This window comes from Myxine glutinosa, chromosome 10 (genome assembly GCF_964187855.1).
Source record: "Myxine glutinosa chromosome 10, kmMyxGlut1.1, whole genome shotgun sequence".
NCBI lineage: Eukaryota > Metazoa > Chordata > Myxini > Myxiniformes > Myxinidae > Myxine > Myxine glutinosa.
Genome location: NC_136270.1, coordinates 50624223 through 50650665, shown reverse-complemented (window position 1 = coordinate 50650665; position 26443 = coordinate 50624223). Strand labels below are relative to the sequence as shown.

The 26443-nt window shown below is 41.2% G+C and overlaps 1 protein-coding gene across 3 annotated transcripts in view; it reads left to right on the top strand.

Annotated features, from left to right (window-relative positions):
* Nucleotides 1-26443, top strand: part of LOC137434527 (src kinase-associated phosphoprotein 2) — a 237025-nt gene that overhangs the window by 180781 nt on the left and 29801 nt on the right. For all 3 annotated transcript variants that reach the window (XM_068127640.2, XM_078785631.1, XM_078785630.1), the window contains one exon: nt 13936-14001. In XM_068127640.2, the coding sequence (XP_067983741.1) occupies nt 13936-14001 (66 nt within the window). The remainder of the gene's footprint in view (nt 1-13935; nt 14002-26443) is intronic.

Here is a 26443-nt window from a genome sequence, read left to right as displayed (position 1 = left end):
ATCCCCAATTACTCCGATCTTCTTGCTTGGTCGGCCAGAGAAAGTCTTTGGCCCCAGCCTTCCATGAACCCGCTGGCCAGATATGATTTTCGACCAAAGGTGGCAGAAACCTTTTGAATTTATCCAGGGTGCCAGTGATAACTCGCTTACTCTTCATGAAAGATAGTGAGATTTTAACGTTCTAAAGCTGACAGATGGAACACCTAGGTTAACGTCCATCTGATGGATCTGAAACACTCCCAGGTCACGAATAACCCCAGGCCAGATGGCTCAAAGGTAATTGCGCAGCCTCTACACCATCCTGTCAGGCATTCCACTGATGCAGTGCCCCTGTAGATTGGAGGAGGAATTTAGAATCTTTCCAAGGATCTGCACACATAGGCCGGATTTTTTTCGTTGAAGATTGTGCATTTAAAGTAATATTTGATTAGTTAATTTTCGATAGCTTCTAAGATTCATGGAAGAGCTGCCACACACACAGCAGACAAATTGCAGACTTGACATCAAACAAACACGGACATCGACTTTGGGGGAAGTTACTTCGCAGAACACACTGGGTGTGCAGCGGCCTCATCCAGTGGGAGAACCTTTCTCTCCGCAATCAGCAGGGCACTTTCTGGGAGAAATCTCCCAATAGGTTACCAACACATGGGGACGTACTCTATCCCTGAAATGCTGAGCTTCGAGCAAGGGAGCAGCACCTGCCATTTTTGAAGTCTTTGGTACGGCTCGGCCAAAATCTGAATCAAACCAACAACTGCCCAGACTCCATGCAGATGCTCTAACCACAACGCCACTGAATCTGGTCAACAACATAATTCGATAAGATATTCAGTCGATTCAAAAGGATCATGCTGTACGAGGAAAGAATCAAGTTGCTGGTCGGAGTGAGGATCAGGGGTGCGTGCGGAGGGGTCGCACCATACTACATTCTTATTAAATGAATAGCGACGTCAAGCAGAGTAATTGCTGCATTCCCACTAATGGCTCCAAAACTGCACATGTGAAAAAGCCAAGGCATCGCATGAAACTTTAGTACAAACGTTAGCAGAGTTCAAATCTCCATGAAAACCTGCATTAAAGCTCGTAAAAGAGCCTGTAATTGCTTTAATACGTGTTGAAATATTTCCCTTGCAGCGGTTACTGGAACAATTCAGTGTAATTGTTCCTGTTTGTGCCACTCAGTGGAAAACATTACGGAAAAGTGTTGGAATTGGCGATGAAGAATTGGAGGCCTTTTAGAGAGAGAGAGAGAGAGAGAGAGAGGATATGGAGCGATTTTAAAATGAATTATTATCACTAAGTTGGTCAAATTATGTTCAGTGTACCTGTTTGAAATGAAGTAATCAGTAAATTTAGCCTACTTCTGAAATCGCCTAATTTGTATAGTAAACCATCTTTATTATATATATTCAATTATATATTATTTGTTTTATATATTATTATTTTATTGTTATTATTTATTTATTATTATTTATTTATTATTTCTTTTATACATTTTAAAAATATATAATATAATATATATATATATAGATAGTATTTTAAATTTTAATTATATATATTATATAATATATAATTATACATATTGTTACGTTAATCGGGGGTAGGCAATGGAATACCTTAGTCCAGGTAGAAGTGTATAGTTTACCATGCTCCGAATGTCGTGTAAGCCACCTTCATGTAAATACGTCAGCTCCGTGTGTTCGACGTGAGTGTATATTCATCTCCATGTGAGGGGTGGAGCTATACTAATTAGTTAGGGTATACGGAATAATTCCCTGTATGTAAATTGCCTCTGTGGTTTTCCCTTTGTTCCTTATGACATATGCAACACCAGCCATGCATTCCGCACCTAGACTAAATACACTCAATAAAGTGACCGGATGCGGACATTCGAACACTACCACTGACACTACCAGCCGAGTCATTACAAGGGCCGACAAGAGAGGCCGTGAGGCCACGCCCCGAAGAATGATTTATCGGGGCGATGGACTGATGTGATGGGACTTTGATTGGAGCGCGCAGACGTTATCATATGATGTTCGAGCACCAGGGACAAAAAGGCTGAGGACCACCATTTTCTCTCTCTTGGTTCGTGGATGTGGTCACAAGCAGTCACAGCTCGAGCACTCTGACTCTTGGGTCAGACATTCATCGTGGGCGGTCACAGTTTGTCTCTCTTTTGGCGGTGGCATTTGCTCGCTCGCTCTGTTCCTGGCTGCGTGGAGGGACGGACGTATCCTTTCCTTCGATCCCAGTGGTGCTGGCTTTGTGACAGATGTGTGCCATGCCGTGTGCCTCGGTGCTTTGTGGAGCGTGGGATGAGAAAGGGGCGAGGGCCTGAGTACTTCACGTCGGCGGCTGGCGGTGGAACGGACTTGGCGCCAACGTGTTTTCCCGTGCACTGACTCAGCGACCCATTCGAGGGCCGACAGGGTTCGAGGACCGCTGAAGGCTGAGTACAAACAAACACGGCACACATTTATTACTTTCATTTATTTATCCCTATGTCTGTTTTACGAGTCCGTATTGGGGCACGCCAATAAGGAATTTTAGTACCACACATTTCTTGTTCACTGGCATTTATTTTTAGTAAACCCATTGTTTGTTAAATATTAATCTCTTGTCCGTCTTGTTTAATTGTTGTGGGATCGAGGACGCCAAATGAAACCCATGCAGGTAAGCATTGTCACCCTACACCCTGAAGGATAACACCGCCATAGTTTGGGTATGCCTCAGAGTTAAAGCTTGATTGGTCATCCGTCACCCAAGGGTGTTAATCCCAGAGGTGAACACGACAATATTAATATGTATATATATTATATATACATGGCATATCAAAAAAAGGTAATCCGAATTCAAGGGGTTAATATGCAAAGGTTATTTAGTTTGACAATTTACATGTGGCTTAGCAATTATGAGGAGATCCTCAGCTTTCCATTGATGCCTTTCATGCTTCATTGCTGTCACACATGACCGAGTACATGTTCATTGAAAATAACAAGTTCAAATCACATTTTTACAAGTTTGGCTAATCGGTACAAGACAGTTTTAAATGGACGCATTACTTGTCGACTGCCAAGTTGATTATGTAAAATTGTTAAGCTGATCTGGTAATCGTTCGGTTGCGTCATCCTTTGTTTAAGATGGGTATTTAAGATGGGCCTACAGTGTATGGGTTTAAAGACAGTCTGAGTCATTGAAAAGATGGTTCAACTTACGACTGAACAGCGGACCTTCGTGGTTACAACCTTTCACCAAACTGGAGGTTTGCAGCGAACTCGTGATGCGTTCAGGGACCGTTTGCCAGAACGGGAGCCTCCAGCAGCCAAAACCATCTGGGCGAATGTTGAAAAATACCAAGAGCATAGCACGAGCCTCAACCGCAACAAGGGGAATTCTGGTAGGAGGCGCACTGGGCGATCGGAAATGAACATTGCAGCAGTAAGGCAGCAAGTTTTGGAGCATCCTAGGGATACCAGCGCAAGACGAAATGGGACGGGATTGCCTTCGGCAACATTCAACCGAATCACAAGACGGGACCTCCACCAACATCCATATCGGATTCACATCTGGCATCAACTTACGCCAGGGGATTTTGCCAGGAGGCTGGTACTTGCCAGATGGATGATAGCACTTTGCGAAGCAGATGTCAATTTCCTGCGGTATCTCGTTATAGGCGACGAAGCTGCTTTAGCCATGGACGGCAAGGTAAATACCCATAATGTTCTTGAATATGCACCGACAGGACAACCCCCGGAATTTAATTTTGACATCAACATGAATCGACAAAAGTGGACTGTTTGGTTGGGACTTTGTGGAAGTGGTCAGGTGATCGGACCATTTTTCTTTCAAAGGAATGTCAATGGTAACAGGTATCTGCAGATGATCAATGAAGAAGTTTTACCGCAGCTGGAGGAGAACTTTGAGCGACAGGTTCGTGGTGTCTTGAGATATCTCTGGTGGGCCCAAGACGGCGCCCCAGCACATCGTCTTATCGCTGTCCGAGATCGACTGAGGGAACTCTTTGGAGACCGAGTCATCGCCCTCAACCATGCAGTGGAATGGCCGCCAAGATCACCTGACCTCACACCATGTGATTATTTCCTTTGGGGACATTTAAAGAACAAGGTGTTCGTAACTCCTCCCCGTGATCTTGATGAATTGCAGGGCCATATTCGACATGAAGTGGATGCTTTGCGCAATTACCCGGCTATGGTGAGACGAGCAGTTCAGGGCATGCTCCACCACTGTGAGCTTTGTGTTGAAAGGGAAGGTGGACATGTTGAAGGTGTGGGTGCATAAAGGCCAATCATTCCTGAGAAAACTTCACATCTGACGTTAATTTTGCATCCCGGTGTGTACCCTGGTTTAGAATAGGTACACCGTATCCCTGCGTGTCGTAATAGGCGACTAAGAGGGTTGGCGTCAGGAAGGGCATCCCGCCATAAAAACATTGCCTCAAAAAGAGAACCATGACAATTACAACTACATATGGGCAGGGTACAGCCCGAAGTGGAGATCCGTTTCTGAGGTTTGGGACATGGAATGTAGGGACAATGGCAGGAGATCAGCAGAAGTGGTGGAAGTATTGATAAGAAGAAGAGTGGACATATGTTGTGTGCAAGAGACGAGATGGAAGGGAAGTGGTGTGAGAATGGTGAAGGGTAGGCAAGGACAGAAATACAAGTTTGTGTGGCAAGGGTGCCCGGAGGACGTGAATGGTGTTGGTGTCCTGTTTTCTCAGGAGTTTAGAGACAGTGTGGTGAGTGTGACTAGAGTGAGTGATAGGTTAATGATGGTGAAAATGATGATTGGAAAGCTCTTGGTGAACGTCCTCTCGGGATATGCTCCGCAGGTTGGTCGGAGCGATGAAGAGAAGGACAAGTGCTGATGTGCGATAGAGAAGCTGATGGAAAACATGAAAGATGAGGAAGTTGTTGTGGTAGGAGGAGACCTAAATCGACATGTGGGAAGGAGTATGGATGGTTTTGAGGGAGTTCATGGGGGTTACGGATATGGTGTGAGAAATGGAGATGGTGAAAAGATTTTGGAGTTTGCTGATGGAGCTGATTTGTTGATTTGTAATACTCAGTTCCAGAAAGAGGATAATAAGCTTGTTACATACACGTCAGGTGGGTCGACGACAACTGTCGACTACCTGCTGGTGCGTAGGTGAGATAGGGGGCACCTCCGGGACACAAAGGTGATCCCGGGGGAGGAGGCTGTTACACAGCAACCACTTGGTTGTCGGCGATATAAGGGTGAAAGGTGCGAGGAGAGCTCTGCGGGTGAAGTACCAACCGAGAATGAAGGTGTGGAGGTGAAAGAGGTGACAGTAAGGGAGGCATTAAAAGAGAGGCTGAGTAGGGTAGAGGATGATGTGGTTGAGCTTGAAAGTGGTTGGATGTCAATGAAAGATTGTCTGTTGGGAGCTGTTGGTGAGGTGTGCGGATGGACAAAAGGACCACCGAGGCACTTGGAAACATAGTGGTGGGATGATGAAGTTGGAAAGAGGGTTGACGAGAAGAGGAAGAAGTTCAAGGAGTGGCAGAAGGCGAAGGGTACGGGAGCAGAAACAGCAGAGCATGAAAGTTATAAGGCAGCCAAGAAGGGTGCAAAGAAAGAGGTAGCAAAGGCGCAGGAGGCATGAAGGAAAATGTTCGGAGAACGCTTGGATTCGGAAGAGGGTCAGAGAACGGTATTCAGAATTGCAAAGCAGATAGCGAAAGAGAGGTGTGATGTGATGGGGTTGAGTTGCTTGAAAGATGAAGTGGGAGAAATCGTTGTGGACCCAGGTGGAATTAATGGAAGAAGGAAAAGATATATGGAAATGCTGTTGAATACAGACAATGAATTGGGATGGCAACATAGAGAGTAACCCAGTTTTAGGACCGGCGAAGAAGATAACTGAGAAGGAAGTTGAGGAAGCGATAAAAGCAATGAAGAGTAGAAAAGCGGGAGGGCCGACGGGAGTTGTGGGAGATTTGTTGAAGGCAGCGGGAAATTGGAGTTTGAAGAGAATGACAGAGATCTGCAATGTGGTGGTGAAAGAAGGCCGCATTCCAGTGGATTGAGAACTGAGTACCCTCGTCCCTCTATACAAGGGGAAAGGTGACCCTCTGGAGTGTGGCTCGTACCGAGCGATAAAGTTATTGGAGCATGGAATGAAGGTATTGGAAATGGTGTTGGAGAGAAGGATAAGGAAGAAGGTGAAGAACGACGAAATGCAGTTTGGATTTATGACAGGAAGAGGAACGACAGAAGCGCTCTTTATTGTGAGGCAGTTGCAGGAGAAGTATATGGAGAAGAGGAAGAAGTTGTTTCTTGGGTTTGTTGATCTGGAGAAAGCATTCTATAGGGTTCCACGCGAAGTATTGACATGGGCATTAAGGAAGTTAGGAGTGGAGGAATGATTGATCCAAGTGGTGATGGCAATGTACAAAAGAGCGTGCACAGATGTAAGGACGAAGGACGGGAACATTGGTGAGTTTGAGGTGAAGGTGGGAGTGCATTAGGGTTCGGTACCAAGTCCATTACTATTTGCAGCTGTGATGGAGGTGCTGACTCAGAACGTAAAGGGGGGTTTACCATGGGAGTTGTTGTATGCAGATGATCTGGTGTTGTTTGCGGAAAGTATGGATGGACTGAAGGAAAAGATGAACAAGTGGAAGGAATGTATGGAGACAAAAGGTCTGAAGGTGAATATCAGAAAAACGAAGGTGATGGCAAGTGGTAAAGCATGTGGTGAGGTGGAAAGAACTGGGAAGTGGCCATGTGCTGTGTGCAGGAAGGGTGTCCGAGTGAACTCCATTCAATGTACAATGTGCGCTGAGTGGGTTCATCAAAAATGCAGTGGTCTGAGAGGGTGATTTACAAGTGTGGCAGCTACATTCAAATGTAAGGTGTGCACAGAGGGAGCTGCAGATGGAGGAAATGTTGAGTTGGATCTTGGAGACGGCGTGAAGCTGGAAGGTGTGAAAACATTTTTCTACCTCGGAGACATGCTGAATGGAGAAGGTGGATCAGACTCGGCAACGGTTGCTCGAGTGAGATGTGCATGGAAGAAGTTTCGGGAACTGAGTGGCATGCTGATGAGGAGGGGAGTGTCGTTGAAGCTGAAGGGAAAGGTGTATGCTGCATGTGTGAGAAGTGTTATGATTTATGGGAGCGAGACATGGGTAATAAATGTAGAGCAGCAACGAAGGCTGGAAAGGGTGGAAATGCGAATGGTTCGGTGGATGTGTGGAGTATCGTTGAGAGAGAGGAAGACAAATGATGAATTACAAAATATAATGGGAATAGAGCCTGTGATTGATGCTGTGAAGAGGAACAGGTTGAGATGGTTTGGTCATGTGTTGAGGAAGGATGAAAGTGACTGGTTGAGAAGAGTGATGGAAATGAATGTAGAAGGAAGTAGAGGACGGGGAAGACCGAGAAAGACTTGGCTAAAGATGGTGGAAGAAGAAATGCAGGCAAGGGGGTTAACAAGGAGAGATGCAGAAAATTGGGCAAAATGGAGAAGATTGTCATGGGGACCGCAAGGCTAACCCCCGCTCTAGCAGGGAAAATGGCCTTAAAATGCCTGTTGTTGTTGTTGTTGTTGTTGACGTTCATTTTGCACCAATTATCCTGACTTGCATCGATTAGTCAAACTTGTAAAAATACGATTTGAACTTGTTATTTTCAATGAACATGTACTCGGTCATGTGTGACAGCAATGAAGCATGGAAGGTATCGATGGAAAGCTGAGGATCTCCTCTTAATTAGTAAACCACATGTAAATGGTCAAAATAAATAACTTTTGCATATTAACCCGTTGAATTCGGATTACCTTTTTTTTGATACGCACTGTATATATGGAGATATAATATACATACTAGCTGAGGTACCCGGCTTCGCCCGGGTTGAATAAGAATAATACAAATATATGATGAAAAGAACATGTATGTTTTAGAGCAATATCACAGTACATTTCCTCCATGACGTTTTTTCAATTTTCAATTTCTCAAAACCTCTTGGTATACAACATTTCCGGTTTTCTTACTTGGCGCCAAGACATAAAGATTGCTTGGTTTTCCAACCCTCGAGCAGCCCACGTACAGCTGGCCATGGGAAGTACCCGGCATTGCTGGGCGGGGGAAGGGAGGGGAGGAGGAAGGGGAGTGGTGGGGAACGGGGGGGGGAGTGGAGGGGAACGGGGGGGGAGGGGAGGAGAGGGTGGGGAGGAGAGGGTGGGGAGGGGGAGGAGAGGGTGGGGAGGGTGGGGAGAGGGTGGGGAGGGTGGGGAGGGGAGAAGAGGGGGGGAGGAGAGAAGAGGAGGGAGGGGGAGGAGGAGAGGGGAGAAGAGGAGGGAGGGGGGAGGAGGAGAGGGGAGGGGGGAGGTGAGGGGGGAGGTGAGGGGGGAGGGGGGAGGTGAGGGGGGAGGGGAAGGGGAGGGGGAGGGGAAGGGGAGTGGAGGGGGAGGGGGAGGGCGAGGGGGCAACGGCTAGCTTGGCAAGCGATAGCAGGCTTTTTACTTTTATTTTTACCTCAATGAGGGCTATATATATAGTCCGGCTTGGAGTCTTCAAGTTCAACATAAAGTTTTTTTATGAAAAATAATGCAGATGTATAACAATCCACCAATGCAAGTTCAGAAATGAATGCAGATCCTTTACTTTGCGATACAAACGCAATTCCTGCCATTTCCACTCACGATCGAGGCCTCCACAGTGACTGCGCCTCTTCTTCCTCCTACAACTTCGGCTCACTTCTTTCACTCAAAATGCACGAAATTCTGCCGCATGAAATTATGTAGAGGCCTTGTCGGGGGGATATAAGGTAGATAAGGAAGGCGTTGTAACAGAAGAATCAAAATAAAAGTGGAAGAACATAAGGAAATGGGAGCTATTCTGGACCCACAGCTAAACCCGACAAACCATTGCAATACACCCCGAACGTCTAGCGCCGCCACAAACTACACCATGGAATTGCAGCTGGCGTGGTTTTTTTAAACCATTGATATTAAAATAAAACGTAGCCTAAAACCACCGGGAATTTATGCTGATTCCGAATCTGTGTCTAAAACTTTTCTCCGATGTGTAGTTCTTGAGTTATAAGTGGACATCCAGACAGACACACACACACACACACACACACACACACACACACACACACACACACACACACACACACACACACACACACACAGACACTCCTCCTTTATATATAGAGATATTGTTATATATTAATATATATTATATTATTATTTATATATATATATATTTATTATTAATATAACTATGTTATAATTATATATTATTATTAATTGATATATTTATATATTATATTATATATATATATATATATATATATATATATATATATATATATATATATATATATATATATATATATATATATGTATATTATTATTATATTTACATATACTAGGGCGTGCCCGTACATGGGTGCAAAAAAACATGCGTGCAAACAACAACAACAAAAAAAAACTTTGAAACCACATGGCAGTAACGACCACAGAACCCCCCCCCTCTATTTACATGAAATGGTTTGGTTCATTCGCAAAGCCAAAGCGAACGGCTTACGAGTACGGTAGAACCCCCCCCCCCCCCTCTATTTACATGAAATGGTTTGGTCCATTCGCAAAGCCAAAGCGAACGGCTTGCGAGTACGGTAGAACCCCCCCCCCCCCCTCTATTTACATGAAATGGTTTGGTCCATTCGCAAAGCCAAAGCGAACGGCTTGCGAGTACGGTGACCATACCTTGGGAACCACTTGTCCGATTAATTTCAAACCTTGAAAAGGCACATCCTCGGGTCCCCAGCAATATACCTGGCAAGTTTCAAGTATATCGGACCCGTGGTTGTCGAGAAACAGCGGTCACAGACAAACACACACACAGACACACACACATACACACAGAGATTACTGGAATTATAGATAGATTATATATTTTATTATTATTTATTTATGTATTTATTATTAATTCTATATATGGTTTTTATATATGTTAGTATATATGTTCAGTGTAATAGAATATTCACTGTTCACTGTATGTTTACTTTTCCTGCGAAATATGCACATTTATATTTGAATAATACTGAGTTTAATAAATTGTGAAGCTCATTTACCAGGGTACCAGCACACCATAGGCACCTGAGTATTGTTGGTTTAGGCTAGCAGGATTGCTTCGAACAGTAGGTACACTCGCCTCTGAACTGTCGAGCTTGGGTTTGAATCTCGACCAACTCTAAACTGCCACCTTGGTGTTTCACATGTAGGGCGGGCATCATTCGGGGACGTTAAAGATCGCGCACAGTGTCTTTGGTGAAGAATAGACGAGTTATCGCCGGCACACTGAACAGATTTCAGATTCATGTGTAAACTACAGATCGTGAGTGATTTGGTCTGCCTGGATATCCCTTGCCATCAGGTTACATGGTTACACCGCTTGCAGTGTCATTGTGGTTGTTGTCGGGGTGGCGGCTCCTACATACAAATTCGCGATCCCAGGTTATTCCGATCAGAGCCTTTCTTGGTGTTAATTAATCCATAACTTTATTTTGCAAAAAGAAAAATCCCACAAATATTTAGCAGTATCCAAGCGCGCAAGATAAAGATTAAGAACGTTGGGATATAATGAATAAATTAACATTGGGAATGTGGTTGGGAGCAACTGATTTATGATGTTAATCACGAGACACCCTGGAGCACTCCATCCTAAAAAGGCAGTCGAAATAGACAATAAAATCCAGCAACAATCACAAAACAAAAGTTATAATAAAGGAAAAAATTAATTGGCTTGTACAAGCCGGGATATTAGTCTAATTATGGTCGTTTGTGTGCAATAATGCTTACACAAATGTTTCAAGAAAAAAGTTGAATGCCTTGTATTCCTTGCACTGAGGAGGTTTAACATTATCATTTGAAATAGTGGGTTTCGGTGAGTCATCTCGTGGAGAAATAGAGAGGGTAGCCATTTGAGGGGTTCAGGGTATAAAGCTACCAAATTAATTCTCAGGCTAGCTGGACTAAGCTTTGTTATCTTACTGCAATTCACCAAATGTCCGTCTGTCCGTTCGAAGGTACCACAAAAACGGCTCAACCGATCGCAACGATATTTTGGGTGGGTATTCCTGGGACCCCTGGGAGTAAAATAGGCTATATTGTTTTTCCAATTTTTCCAAGTTTTCCAATTTTCCAAGCACGATGGAATAAATTTTATAGATATGAACAGTGATGTGGCTTTTATTGAAATTCTACAAATACTGTTTAGATTTTGATGACAATTATGAACCTGCCGCGAATGCAGAAGTTGTAGATGACGGCAATGCGCGGGTTTGATAATATCCAAATACAACCGTCATTCAATCGTAATGTTAAATAGTTAAACGTTAATCGTGTTAATCGTTTTGTTAAAGTATCAATCGATGATTGGAATTGAGTGAATACAATTACGATTTTGAATTCGTAATTGTATTCACCCAACCGTACGGAACTTCACATCAGGATTTAAATATTTGTTTATGTCACAAATGTTGTTAAAAGTTTATTTTTTATATTAATGTTATTTAATTTGTGATTGGAGTTATGCTGTTAGGAATGAAAAAAAAAGATATCGAGTTCAAGTGAATGACGAAATGCCGTGACGGTTTCTACTTTCTAAACGTGAATTCGTGGATCACCATATGCAGATTCGCCATTGACTGGGTATGGAACAAACGTACCCGTTTGTTTGCGAACGGGTACGTTTTTCATGGAAGTCCTTCACGAACTTGCTGTCCATGTCTGACGTGCGACTGAAGGTGCTACAGGAATATGGAATTTATTGGTTTCATGCTTTAGCATTCGCCGTTTCTGCATTGTCTGTTTGCTCATGGCCTCCCACCCGTGCGTCGCACGGGTACCTCACTAGTAGTTACCTCATCTACTTCCACCAAGTCGTGGTCGACTTCTGATGACATTCATGATCAGATTTCTCCAAACATCAATATCCTGCACTGATTCCCGAATTCTAGCAGCGACAGCTTGGTTGAACCCTTTACCCCATACATCGAGCACATACAAGGTCTGATTCGTCCTCTTCTTCCATCAACCATACCCAACATGGTTGACTTCTCCGGACATTCGTTTTCTGCACGAATGATGTGTCCAAAGTATGACAGGTTATGTTTTCACATCAGCACTTCTAATGTACATAGTCTAATTTTTTCAAGCACCGATTTGTTTGTTTTTCCCCATGGAGTTTTTAACATTCGTCTTCAACACCAAATTTCAAAACTGTGAATCTTCTTTATTTTTCACTGTCCACGACTCCCAGCCATACATTGCAGCTGGAAATACCAGAGCATTCACCATCCTTATCTTGGTTTCTATTGTCACAACTTTGTCTTACCAGATCTTTGTAAATCTGGACATTTGTAAATCAAGATCATTCGTGCAGAAACTTTCCACTATTTCCACCTGATCGTCGCCCAATGAGAATGCATCGATCTTCTCAGTTGACAAGGTTTTAGTGTTTTGGGGGTTTAAATAAGGACAGGCATTTTAACTTTTCTTCTTGACTCTCTGCAGTAGTTTCATCAAGTCCTCTTTACTTTCTGCCAGCATAGAGGTATCATCAGCACACCTTCGATGGTTGATAGATCTTCCTCCAATCCTGACTCCAGCCTCTATGTCTATGCCATCCAAGTTTGATGTTCTCGATCATGATGTACTCACTATACAGTTTGCACAAATAAGTGGAGAGAATGCATCCCCTTGTCTGACCCGTTTTTTCTAATTCCAAAGCATTCCGTCTCTCCATACTCTGTTCTTACTGTAACTTCTTGTTTAGTGCACAGGTCTCTTGTTAGACATAGCAGGTGCTCTGACATCCCCATTTATCTCAGCATCATCCACATCAATTCATGATCAGCACAATCGAAGGCTTTCCTATGATCTATAAAACAGGGAAATACTGTACCTTCCTTTGATATTCCCTTGTTTTGTTTTTTACATGATCCACCCCAGATTTGTGATTTGATCTCTTCTGTCTTACTCTTCTGGAATCTGCTTACTCAACGGGCATTTCTCGCTAAATTGACTCTTACATTTTGTGTTGAATGATCTTTAGTAATATCTTGCTGGCATTTGCAATGAAGCCAATTATTTGGTTATTTGAACATTCTCTTGCATTCCCTTTCTTTGGCAATGGGATGTAGACTGACCGCTTCCAAATTTTAGGCCATACAATCAGCCTCCATACCTGTGTACAGGAACCTGTTAAAATTTTGATTGCCTCTTCCCCAATTACCTTAAAGAGTTTGATTGGAATTTCATCGGCACCTGATGCTTTTCCCTTTTCCAGCTCTTTTAGGGCTCCACATACATACCTCACATTCTATCACTAATGGTTCTTGCTCATATTCCCTTTCTTCGAAGGTTGCCATCATATTGCAATATCTATGGTCGGGATTCAAACCCAGGCTAGACAGCTTGGAGTCAAGTGTGCATCCCTCTAAGAGTCTAGGTCATCCTATCACCCCAGAGTATCTCGTTGTGATTGAGTTATGAGGTCTGTAAGTTATAGATGTACGTTTCACATGTCTATCGTTTCAAGTGACACTGTGTCGTTAAATTTTTGTTTGTGTAGTTCAGAGAAAAAAGAACGCACAAGGGGTATTTGAGAATTTCGTGATTATACAATTTAGATTAGCATGATATATGTCATGAACACCTGCCTCAGACGTAAAAGCTTATATGGTATTGAGACTTTTGACCTCATCTGACTTGTCACTCCCAATGAATAAGCTTACTGTATCTGTAATTTTAACACAAAATTTCAAAGAAATACCATTTATATATGTGGAAAGTCATTATTGGCATCTGGTGGCCTTTTCTAGCCATGACTATTCTACTGTGGCTTTGCACACAATGTTTGTTTTTAGATCATCGAGAAGAAGAAAACAGCAAAATGATTTATGATGATGTGGTCATGAAGCCCGATGTGCAAGGTAAGATTTATTGATTATTTGTATCGATTAATACATGTTTTAAATAAGTCCAGCACTTTCCTTTAGCATTTTTACATGTTCATATTGTCATCCCATTTTTTTATTTATTGTTGTATACAGGATCGAGCCTCGTGAAAGAGCTAACATTAATCACACAGAAAATCAAACAGACACACAAAACATATAATAAGGGAGGGGTAGACAAGATGGGGAGAGAAGGGGAAGCACACAAACTCAACATTTGAGAGCAGGGACATCGGGAGATCTGTGAGAGGGGGGGAGGAGGCGTGGGAAAGGTGGGGGGGGGGGGGGGGGGGAGAGAAGTATAAAACACAAGGATACTGCAAGGACTTCCAGGAAAGAAGTTGGTATTTCAAAAAAGTGGTTCTGGGGTGAAATTAGCGGGGGTAGAAAAGATCAAGGTTTTGGATGGGGGAAGATAAGAGATGGTGGTGAACAGCTGTTTTAAAGACCTGGAGGGAGGAGTGGGATTGAAGAGAGTGAGGGAGTTTGTTCCAGAGGCGGGAGAAAAGAGGAATGAAGGAGTGAAGGTGAGCAGAGAGTCTTGATTTTGGCAGTTTAACCATAACGGGGTTGCAGGCAGATCTTGTGCGACCTGTAGGAATATTTGGGGGACAGAGCACAGAGAGAGCTGGGGGAGCAAGGCCGGAGAGGAGTACAGAAAGCCCACTAACCTGCCTGCGGTGAGTGAGTGAAAGGCCCTCAGAATCAACTTCATCGCGGGAGATTCTAATGATTTTGAAAGCTTTGGTTTCAACAGCGTGAAGCCGAGCTAGGTGTGAGGCAGGAGCACCGGCCCAGACGGGAGAACAGTATTCCATTGAGCTGCTGATGAAAGCCTTGTATGTGGTGAGGAGCTCAGGTGTGCCAAGAAAGGACTTTGTCATTCAAAACACAATTGCATTAAAATATTTTGATGATGGCACTGAAATATTCCAAGGTACGCTTTACGAATCTCAGATAGCTATCACAATCAGAAGTGGCCTTGGCAGACTACTGTAGTTTATCTTGGCAGAATACCATCCATGCAAAGATATTAACCCAGAGGACTCGTTTGCCAGCAATACATTCGTTGGTTAATGCTAGAAATCGTAGTCTGGTGTCTTTCTTGAAGAGTAGTTGAGTAATCGCCGACACTATGAAGAAATTACAAATTCCTACACCGTCAGGTCAGTTTGTGAATGGCTTAGGCCAAAATCGTTCCCCAATCAAACTTCCAAGGTATAAACAAGAAGAAAAAGACATAAAATGTCATAGCCCCCATGATTTTAGTAATTTTGCTGTACAGAGTCAAAGGCCGTCAGTCGGCCATCTTTGGTCAGATTACAAAACAAAATCTTCTGCATATGTATAATATCATGTATTCTCTTTGTGCCAAGTTTGAATAAAATCAGTCCAAGCATGTTGAGAAATGTTTGGGGATACATTTAAGTAACAAAATAAAATGGCCACTAGTCTGCCATCTTGAATGTGATCTCGAAATAAAATGACGTGCATTTGTAAACCAACATTCATTTTTGCGTGCCAAGTTTGAACAAGAACAGGAAATGCATATCAGAGAAATGGTTGAGGATGTGGTCAATATTGGGTTTTCTCCAACTAAAATGGCCGCCGCCAGTCTACCAGTCAGCCATATTTGATCAGATCGCAAAATAAAGTGAGGAGCACGTATTTGCCCTCATCTGCTGTGCTTGTGCCAAGTTTGAACAAAATCGGTCCATGCATGTTCAAAAATGTTTGGGTACACGTTTAAGAAACAAAATGGCTGCCTGTCGGCCATCTTGGATCTAATCTGGAAAAAAAAATTATATGCGTATCTGAGCCATCATTCTTTCTGTGTGCTAAGTTTGAGCAAGATAGGTAAATGCATGTCCGATAAATGGTTGAGGACGTGTTCAATATTGGTTTTTTTTTTACAACTAAAATGGCCGCCAGTCTACTAGTCGGTCATCTTGGATCATATCACAAAATAAAGTGAGGTGCATGTCTATGCCATCATGTACGCTGCTTTTGCCAAGTCTGAACAAAATCGGGTCATGCATGTCCGATAAATTGTTGGAGACACGTTTAAGTAGCAAAATGGCTGCCAGTCGGCCATCTTGGGGTCTATGTCGAAATAAAGTGACGTGCTTATGTAAACCATCATTTATTATATGTCTGTCAAGTTTGAACAACATTGGCAAATGCTTGTCTGATAAATAGTTGAGAACGTGTTCAACATCGGGTTTTTTTTACAACTAAAATGGCCGCCAGTCGGCCATCTTTAATCACATCGCGAAACAAAATGATGTGCATATGTATACCGTCATGTGTTGGCGTTGTGCCAAGTAGGAACAAAATCGGTCCATACATCTCAGATATGGTTGCGGACGCACGGACGGATGGACGGACGGACGGACGAGACCCAATCCATAAGTCTTTGTTTTGGACCAAGTCAAAAGGGGGCTAATAAATTGGAGCCGTTAAAGTAGTTGTAGCCATAGTAGTAGCAGTAGTAATATCAGGATCAGATGTATGTGAATTTTGATATTAGATTGCGCTATTTTGAAATTGCCTTGAAGCCGATGCCATTTCAATGAAGGTACAAATTCTCGTTTTCATCAGTACCCACGCCCTTAAGGGTTTCAAGGGGAATGTAAATTATAATTAGCAATTCACTGTGCGGTTTGCTTGTTGCTAACGGCAAAGTTGACAGCATTTGCATTCATCCTCCACCGAAATTAATGCAATGTTATCCCAGTATTAATGGGAAAACACTGGTAAATTGCCGGGGAAACAAACATCAATAATTCGCAAAAATCTCATAAAGATACTTGTTTGTAAATGCAGCAAGAAAGAGATTTACACGATCGGCACATTCGTTTTGTTTCATTGCGATTAATGGCAATAAAATTATCGAGAATTTACCGCCATTTTTCAATAAGAATCTCAATATTAGAGTGTGGGGTCATTTATAGGTTGAAAAGATAGGATGAAGGATTCCGTGATGTTCCATTGTCAAGACCTCTGTTAGATCCTTTTTAACGTCTAGACTCGTCCCCACCACGTTTAGATCCAATGACAGGTTACAGGGTTGCAGGTGCATCTGTTACCTACAAATTGCCATGGTACGCCATTTTGTTTGTGAATGCTTCCACTTATTCCCCATTCCGTTCGCGATCTTCTGCTTACCAATAAATAAACTTTCCCTGCCTGGAAGAAAAATTGATTTCCCTTCCCACTGGAACAATTAGTTCGAGCCAACTTAGTTTGGAAACACAGATTTAGGCAAGAGCATCCCACACTCCACAGTGAAGTTATTAAATTAGAGCCGTTTCAAAGGAACATCCATTTAAATATAGCTCTTTAATCAATTTCGAGGCTTTATTTATATCTTACCTACAATAACAAAAATAATGCATTTCTTCTTTAACAGGAGAACACCACCACAATATCTGTAGTGTAATACTGTAATAACTAGAACGAAACTTGGGAGAGCACATACTGTACTGTACATCCACCAGGTTGAACAGTTTATGTTTTGTATCCCACTGATAGGCCGGATCTGGATTCGGACCTCAACCAAAATCGAATCCTCTTGTTCCTGTCACGTAACCAACTCATCTACCTACTTTTGTCATAAGTTGTTCACAGCTTTTTTTAAATATCATACTATACATCGGTTTTGACCAAGACCTCTCAATAGTGAAGAATCACTTTGAGGATTGAAAAAAAATTGAGCATCCAGATCAGATCCGGATCTTCACCAAAATTGAATCAATTCTTCCTCATCACATACACAACCTGGCCACCAGGTTTCGTCCGAATCCGCCCATAACTTTTTGAAATATCGTGCTACGTATCGTTTTTGGCCCCATCTTTCAATGGTGAAGAATCACTTTTAAAAAAACAAAATCTCGTATCGGAATTAAAATATTCACCAAAACCGACACAATGCTTCCTTGTCACATACATAACCTGTCCACCAGGTTTCGTCCAAATCCGCCCATAACTTTTTGAAATATCATGCTACGTATCGTTTTTGGCCCCATCTTTCAATGGTGAAGAATCACTTTTTAAAAAACAAAATCTCGTATCCGAATTAAAATATTCACCAAAACCGACACAATGCTTCCTTGTCACATACACAACCTGTCCACCAGGTTTCGTCTGAATCCGCCCATAACTTTTTGAAATATCGTGCTACGTATCGTTTTTGGCCCCATCTTTCAATGGTGAAGAATCACTTTTTAAAAAACAAAATCTCGTATCCGAATTAAAATATTCACCAAAACCGACACAATGCTTCCTTGTCACATACACAACCTGTCCACCAGGTTTCGTCCAAATCCGCCCATAACTTTTTGAAATATCGTGCTACGTATCGTTTTTGGCCCCATCTTTCAATGGTGAAGAATTCCTTTTAAAAAACAAAATTATCGTATCCGAATTAAAATATTCACCAAAACCGACGCAATGCTTCCTTGTCACATACACAACCTGTCCACCAGGTTTCGTCCAAATCCGCCCATAACTTTTTGAAATATCGTGCTATGTATCGTTTTTGGCCCCATCTTTCAATGGTGAAGAACTACTATACTTTAAAAAAACAAAATTATCGTATCCGAATTAAAATATTCACCAAAACCGACGCAATGCTTCCTTGTCACATACACAACCTGTCCACCAGGTTTCGTCCAAATCCGCCCATAACTTTTTGAAATATCGTGCTATGTATCGTTTTTGGCCCCATCTTTCAATGGTGAAGAATTACTTTAAAAAAACAAAATTATCGTATCCGAATTAAAATATTCACCAAAACCGAAGCAATGCTTCCTTGTCACATACACAACCTGTCCACCAGGTTTCGTCCGAATCCGCCCATAACTTTTTGAAATATCGTGCTATGTATCGTTTTTGGCCCCATCTTTCAATGGTGAAGAACTACTATACTTTAAAAAAACAAAATTATCGTATCCGAATTAAAATATTCACCAAAACCGACGCAATGCTTCCTTGTCACATACACAACCTGGCCACCAGGTTTCGTCCAAATCCGCCCATAACTTTTTGAAATATCGTGCTATGTATCGTTTTTGGCCCCATCTTTCAATGGTGAAGAATCACTTTTAAAAAACAAAATTATCGTATCCGAATTAAAATATTCACCAAAACCGACGCAATGCTTCCTTGTCACATACACAACCTGTCCACCAGGTTTCGTCCGAATCCGCCCATAACTTTTTGAAATATCGTGCTATGTATCGTTTTTGGCCCCATCTTTCAATGGTGAAGAACTACTATACTTTAAAAAAACAAAATTATCGTATCCGAATTAAAATATTCACCAAAACTGACGCAATGCTTCCTTGTCACATACACAACCTGTCCACCAGGTTTCGTCCAAATCCGCCCATAACTTTTTGAAATATCGTGCTATGTATCGTTTTTGGCCCCATCTTTCAATGGTGAAGAATCACTTTTAAAAAACAAAATTATCGTATCCGAATTAAAATATTCACCAAAACCGAAGCAATGCTTCCTTGTCACATACACAACCTGTCCACCAGGTTTCGTCCGAATCCGCCCATAACTTTTTGAAATATCGTGCTATGTATCGTTTTTGGCCCCATCTTTCAATGGTGAAGAACTACTATACTTTAAAAAAACAAAATTATCGTATCCGAATTAAAATATTCACCAAAACCGACGCAATGCTTCCTTGTCACATACACAACCTGGCCACCAGGTTTCGTCCAAATCCGCCCATAACTTTTTGAAATATCGTGCTATGTATCGTTTTTGGCCCCATCTTTCAATGGTGAAGAATTACTTTAAAAAAACAAAATTATCGTATCCGAATTAAAATATTCACCAAAACCGACGCAATGCTTCCTTGTCACATACACAACCTGGCCACCAGGTTTCGTCCAAATCCGCCCATAACTTTTTGAAATATCGTGCTATGTATCGTTTTTGGCCCCATCTTTCAATGGTGAAGAATCACTTTTAAAAAACAAAATCTCGTATCCGAATTAAAATATTCACCAAAACCGACGCAATGCTTCCTTGTCACATACACAACCTGTCCACCAGGTTTCGTCCAAATCCGCCCATAACTTTTTGAAATATCGTGCTATGTATCGTTTTTGGCCCCATCTTTCAATGGTGAAGAACTACTATACTTTAAAAAAACAAAATTATCGTATCCGAATTAAAATATTCACCAAAACCGACGCAATGCTTCCTTGTCACATACACAACCTGTCCACCAGGTTTCGTCCAAATCCGCCCATAACTTTTTGAAATATCGTGCTATGTATCGTTTTTGGCCCCATCTTTCAATGGTGAAGAATCACTTTTAAAAAACAAAATTATCGTATCCGAATTAAAATATTCACCAAAACCGACGCAATGCTTCCTTGTCACATACACAACCTGTCCACCAGGTTTCGTCCGAATCCGCCCATAACTTTTTGAAATATCGTGCTATGTATCGTTTTTGGCCCCATCTTTCAATGGTGAAGAACTACTATACTTTAAAAAAACAAAATTATCGTATCCGAATTAAAATATTCACCAAAACCGACGCAATGCTTCCTTGTCACATACACAACCTGTCCACCAGGTTTCGTCCAAATCCGCCCATAACTTTTTGAAATATCGTGCTATGTATCGTTTTTGGCCCCATCTTTCAATGGTGAAGAATTACTTTAAAAAAACAAAATTATCGTATCCGAATTAAAATATTCACCAAAACCGACGCAATGCTTCCTTGTCACATACACAACCTGCCCACCAGGTTTCGTCCAAATCCGCCCATAACTTTTTGAAATATCGTGCTACGTATCGTTTTTGGCCCCATCTTTCAATGGTGAAGAATTCCTTTTAAAAAACAAAATTATCGTATCCGAATTAAAATATTCACCAAAACCGACGCAATGCTTCCTTGTCACATACACAACCTGTCCACCAGGTTTCGTCCAAATCCGCCCATAACTTTTTGAAATATCGTGCTATGTATCGTTTTTGGCCCCATCTTTCAATGGTGAAGAACTACTATACTTTAAAAAAACAAAATTATCGTATCCGAATTAAAATATTCACCAAAACCGACGCAATGCTTCCTTGTCACATACACAACCTGTCCACCAGGTTTCGTCCAAATCCGCCCATAACTTTTTGAAATATCGTGCTATGTATCGTTTTTGGCCCCATCTTTCAATGGTGAAGAATTACTTTAAAAAAACAAAATTATCGTATCCGAATTAAAATATTCACCAAAACCGACGCAATGCTTCCTTGTCACATACACAACCTGGCCACCAGGTTTCGTCCAAATCCGCCCATAACTTTTTGAAATATCGTGCTATGTATCGTTTTTGGCCCCATCTTTCAATGGTGAAGAATCACTTTTAAAAAACAAAATTATCGTATCCGAATTAAAATATTCACCAAAACCGACGCAATGCTTCCTTGTCACATACACAACCTGTCCACCAGGTTTCGTCCGAATCCGCCCATAACTTTTTGAAATATCGTGCTATGTATCGTTTTTGGCCCCATCTTTCAATGGTGAAGAACTACTATACTTTAAAAAAACAAAATTATCGTATCCGAATTAAAATATTCACCAAAACCGACGCAATGCTTCCTTGTCACATACACAACCTGTCCACCAGGTTTCGTCCAAATCCGCCCATAACTTTTTGAAATATCGTGCTATGTATCGTTTTTGGCCCCATCTTTCAATGGTGAAGAATCACTTTTAAAAAACAAAATTATCGTATCCGAATTAAAATATTCACCAAAACCGAAGCAATGCTTCCTTGTCACATACACAACCTGTCCACCAGGTTTCGTCCGAATCCGCCCATAACTTTTTGAAATATCGTGCTATGTATCGTTTTTGGCCCCATCTTTCAATGGTGAAGAACTACTATACTTTAAAAAAACAAAATTATCGTATCCGAATTAAAATATTCACCAAAACCGACGCAATGCTTCCTTGTCACATACACAACCTGGCCACCAGGTTTCGTCCAAATCCGCCCATAACTTTTTGAAATATCGTGCTATGTATCGTTTTTGGCCCCATCTTTCAATGGTGAAGAATTACTTTAAAAAAACAAAATTATCGTATCCGAATTAAAATATTCACCAAAACCGACGCAATGCTTCCTTGTCACATACACAACCTGGCCACCAGGTTTCGTCCAAATCCGCCCATAACTTTTTGAAATATCGTGCTATGTATCGTTTTTGGCCCCATCTTTCAATGGTGAAGAATCACTTTTAAAAAACAAAATCTCGTATCCGAATTAAAATATTCACCAAAACCGACGCAATGCTTCCTTGTCACATACACAACCTGTCCACCAGGTTTCGTCCAAATCCGCCCATAACTTTTTGAAATATCGTGCTATGTATCGTTTTTGGCCCCATCTTTCAATGGTGAAGAACTACTATACTTTAAAAAAACAAAATTATCGTATCCGAATTAAAATATTCACCAAAACCGACGCAATGCTTCCTTGTCACATACACAACCTGTCCACCAGGTTTCGTCCAAATCCGCCCATAACTTTTTGAAATATCGTGCTATGTATCGTTTTTGGCCCCATCTTTCAATGGTGAAGAATCACTTTTAAAAAACAAAATTATCGTATCCGAATTAAAATATTCACCAAAACCGACGCAATGCTTCCTTGTCACATACACAACCTGTCCACCAGGTTTCGTCCGAATCCGCCCATAACTTTTTGAAATATCGTGCTATGTATCGTTTTTGGCCCCATCTTTCAATGGTGAAGAACTACTATACTTTAAAAAAACAAAATTATCGTATCCGAATTAAAATATTCACCAAAACCGACGCAATGCTTCCTTGTCACATACACAACCTGTCCACCAGGTTTCGTCCAAATCCGCCCATAACTTTTTGAAATATCGTGCTATGTATCGTTTTTGGCCCCATCTTTCAATGGTGAAGAATTACTTTAAAAAAACAAAATTATCGTATCCGAATTAAAATATTCACCAAAACCGACGCAATGCTTCCTTGTCACATACACAACCTGCCCACCAGGTTTCGTCCAAATCCGCCCATAACTTTTTGAAATATCGTGCTATGTATCGTTTTTGGCCCCATCTTTCAATGGTGAAGAACTACTATACTTTAAAAAAACAAAATTATCGTATCCGAATTAAAATATTCACCAAAACCGACGCAATGCTTCCTTGTCACATACACAACCTGTCCACCAGGTTTCGTCCAAATCCGCCCATAACTTTTTGAAATATCGTGCTATGTATCGTTTTTGGCCCCATCTTTCAATGGTGAAGAATTACTTTAAAAAAACAAAATTATCGTATCCGAATTAAAATATTCACCAAAACCGACGCAATGCTTCCTTGTCACATACACAACCTGGCCACCAGGTTTCGTCCAAATCCGCCCATAACTTTTTGAAATATCGTGCTATGTATCGTTTTTGGCCCCATCTTTCAATGGTGAAGAATCACTTTTAAAAAACAAAATTATCGTATCCGAATTAAAATATTCACCAAAACCGACGCAATGCTTCCTTGTCACATACACAACCTGTCCACCAGGTTTCGTCCGAATCCGCCCATAACTTTTTGAAATATCGTGCTATGTATCGTTTTTGGCCCCATCTTTCAATGGTGAAGAACTACTATACTTTAAAAAAACAAAATTATCGTATCCGAATTAAAATATTCACCAAAACCGACGCAATGCTTCCTTGTCACATACACAACCTGTCCACCAGGTTTCGTCCAAATCCGCCCATAACTTTTTGAAATATCGTGCTATGTATCGTTTTTGGCCCCATCTTTCAATGGTGAAGAATCACTTTTAAAAAACAAAATTATCGTATCCGAATTAAAATATTCACCAAAACCGAAGCAATGCTTCCTTGTCACATACACAACCTGTCCACCAGGTTTCGTCCGAATCCGCCCATAACTTTTTGAAATATCGTGCTATGTATCGTTTTTGGCCCCATCTTTCAATGGTGAAGAACTACTATACTTTAAAAAAACAAAATTATCGTATCCGAATTAAAATATTCACCAAAACCGACGCAATGCTTCCTTGTCACATACACAACCTGGCCACCAGGTTTCGTCCAAATCCGCCCATAACTTTTTGAAATATCGTGCTATGTATCGTTTTTGGCCCCATCTTTCAATGGTGAAGAATTACTTTAAAAAAACAAAATTATCGTATCCGAATTAAAATATTCACCAAAACCGACGCAATGCTTCCTTGTCACATACACAACCTGGCCACCAGGTTTCGTCCAAATCCGCCCATAACTTTTTGAAATATCGTGCTATGTATCGTTTTTGGCCCCATCTTTCAATGGTGAAGAATCACTTTTAAAAAACAAAATCTCGTATCCGAATTAAAATATTCACCAAAACCGACGCAATGCTTCCTTGTCACATACACAACCTGTCCACCAGGTTTCGTCCAAATCCGCCCATAACTTTTTGAAATATCGTGCTATGTATCGTTTTTGGCCCCATCTTTCAATGGTGAAGAACTACTATACTTTAAAAAAACAAAATTATCGTATCCGAATTAAAATATTCACCAAAACCGACGCAATGCTTCCTTGTCACATACACAACCTGTCCACCAGGTTTCGTCCAAATCCGCCCATAACTTTTTGAAATATCGTGCTATGTATCGTTTTTGGCCCCATCTTTCAATGGTGAAGAATCACTTTTAAAAAACAAAATTATCGTATCCGAATTAAAATATTCACCAAAACCGACGCAATGCTTCCTTGTCACATACACAACCTGTCCACCAGGTTTCGTCCGAATCCGCCCATAACTTTTTGAAATATCGTGCTATGTATCGTTTTTGGCCCCATCTTTCAATGGTGAAGAACTACTATACTTTAAAAAAACAAAATTATCGTATCCGAATTAAAATATTCACCAAAACCGACGCAATGCTTCCTTGTCACATACACAACCTGTCCACCAGGTTTCGTCCAAATCCGCCCATAACTTTTTGAAATATCGTGCTATGTATCGTTTTTGGCCCCATCTTTCAATGGTGAAGAATTACTTTAAAAAAACAAAATTATCGTATCCGAATTAAAATATTCACCAAAACCGACGCAATGCTTCCTTGTCACATACACAACCTGCCCACCAGGTTTCGTCCAAATCCGCCCATAACTTTTTGAAATATCGTGCTATGTATCGTTTTTGGCCCCATCTTTCAATGGTGAAGAACTACTATACTTTAAAAAAACAAAATTATCGTATCCGAATTAAAATATTCACCAAAACCGACGCAATGCTTCCTTGTCACATACACAACCTGTCCACCAGGTTTCGTCCAAATCCGCCCATAACTTTTTGAAATATCGTGCTATGTATCGTTTTTGGCCCCATCTTTCAATGGTGAAGAATTACTTTAAAAAAACAAAATTATCGTATCCGAATTAAAATATTCACCAAAACCGACGCAATGCTTCCTTGTCACATACACAACCTGGCCACCAGGTTTCGTCCAAATCCGCCCATAACTTTTTGAAATATCGTGCTATGTATCGTTTTTGGCCCCATCTTTCAATGGTGAAGAATCACTTTTAAAAAACAAAATTATCGTATCCGAATTAAAATATTCACCAAAACCGACGCAATGCTTCCTTGTCACATACACAACCTGTCCACCAGGTTTCGTCCGAATCCGCCCATAACTTTTTGAAATATCGTGCTATGTATCGTTTTTGGCCCCATCTTTCAATGGTGAAGAACTACTATACTTTAAAAAAACAAAATTATCGTATCCGAATTAAAATATTCACCAAAACCGACGCAATGCTTCCTTGTCACATACACAACCTGTCCACCAGGTTTCGTCCAAATCCGCCCATAACTTTTTGAAATATCGTGCTATGTATCGTTTTTGGCCCCATCTTTCAATGGTGAAGAATCACTTTTAAAAAACAAAATTATCGTATCCGAATTAAAATATTCACCAAAACCGAAGCAATGCTTCCTTGTCACATACACAACCTGTCCACCAGGTTTCGTCCGAATCCGCCCATAACTTTTTGAAATATCGTGCTATGTATCGTTTTTGGCCCCATCTTTCAATGGTGAAGAACTACTATACTTTAAAAAAACAAAATTATCGTATCCGAATTAAAATATTCACCAAAACCGACGCAATGCTTCCTTGTCACATACACAACCTGGCCACCAGGTTTCGTCCAAATCCGCCCATAACTTTTTGAAATATCGTGCTATGTATCGTTTTTGGCCCCATCTTTCAATGGTGAAGAATTACTTTAAAAAAACAAAATTATCGTATCCGAATTAAAATATTCACCAAAACCGACGCAATGCTTCCTTGTCACATACACAACCTGGCCAACAGGTTTCGTCC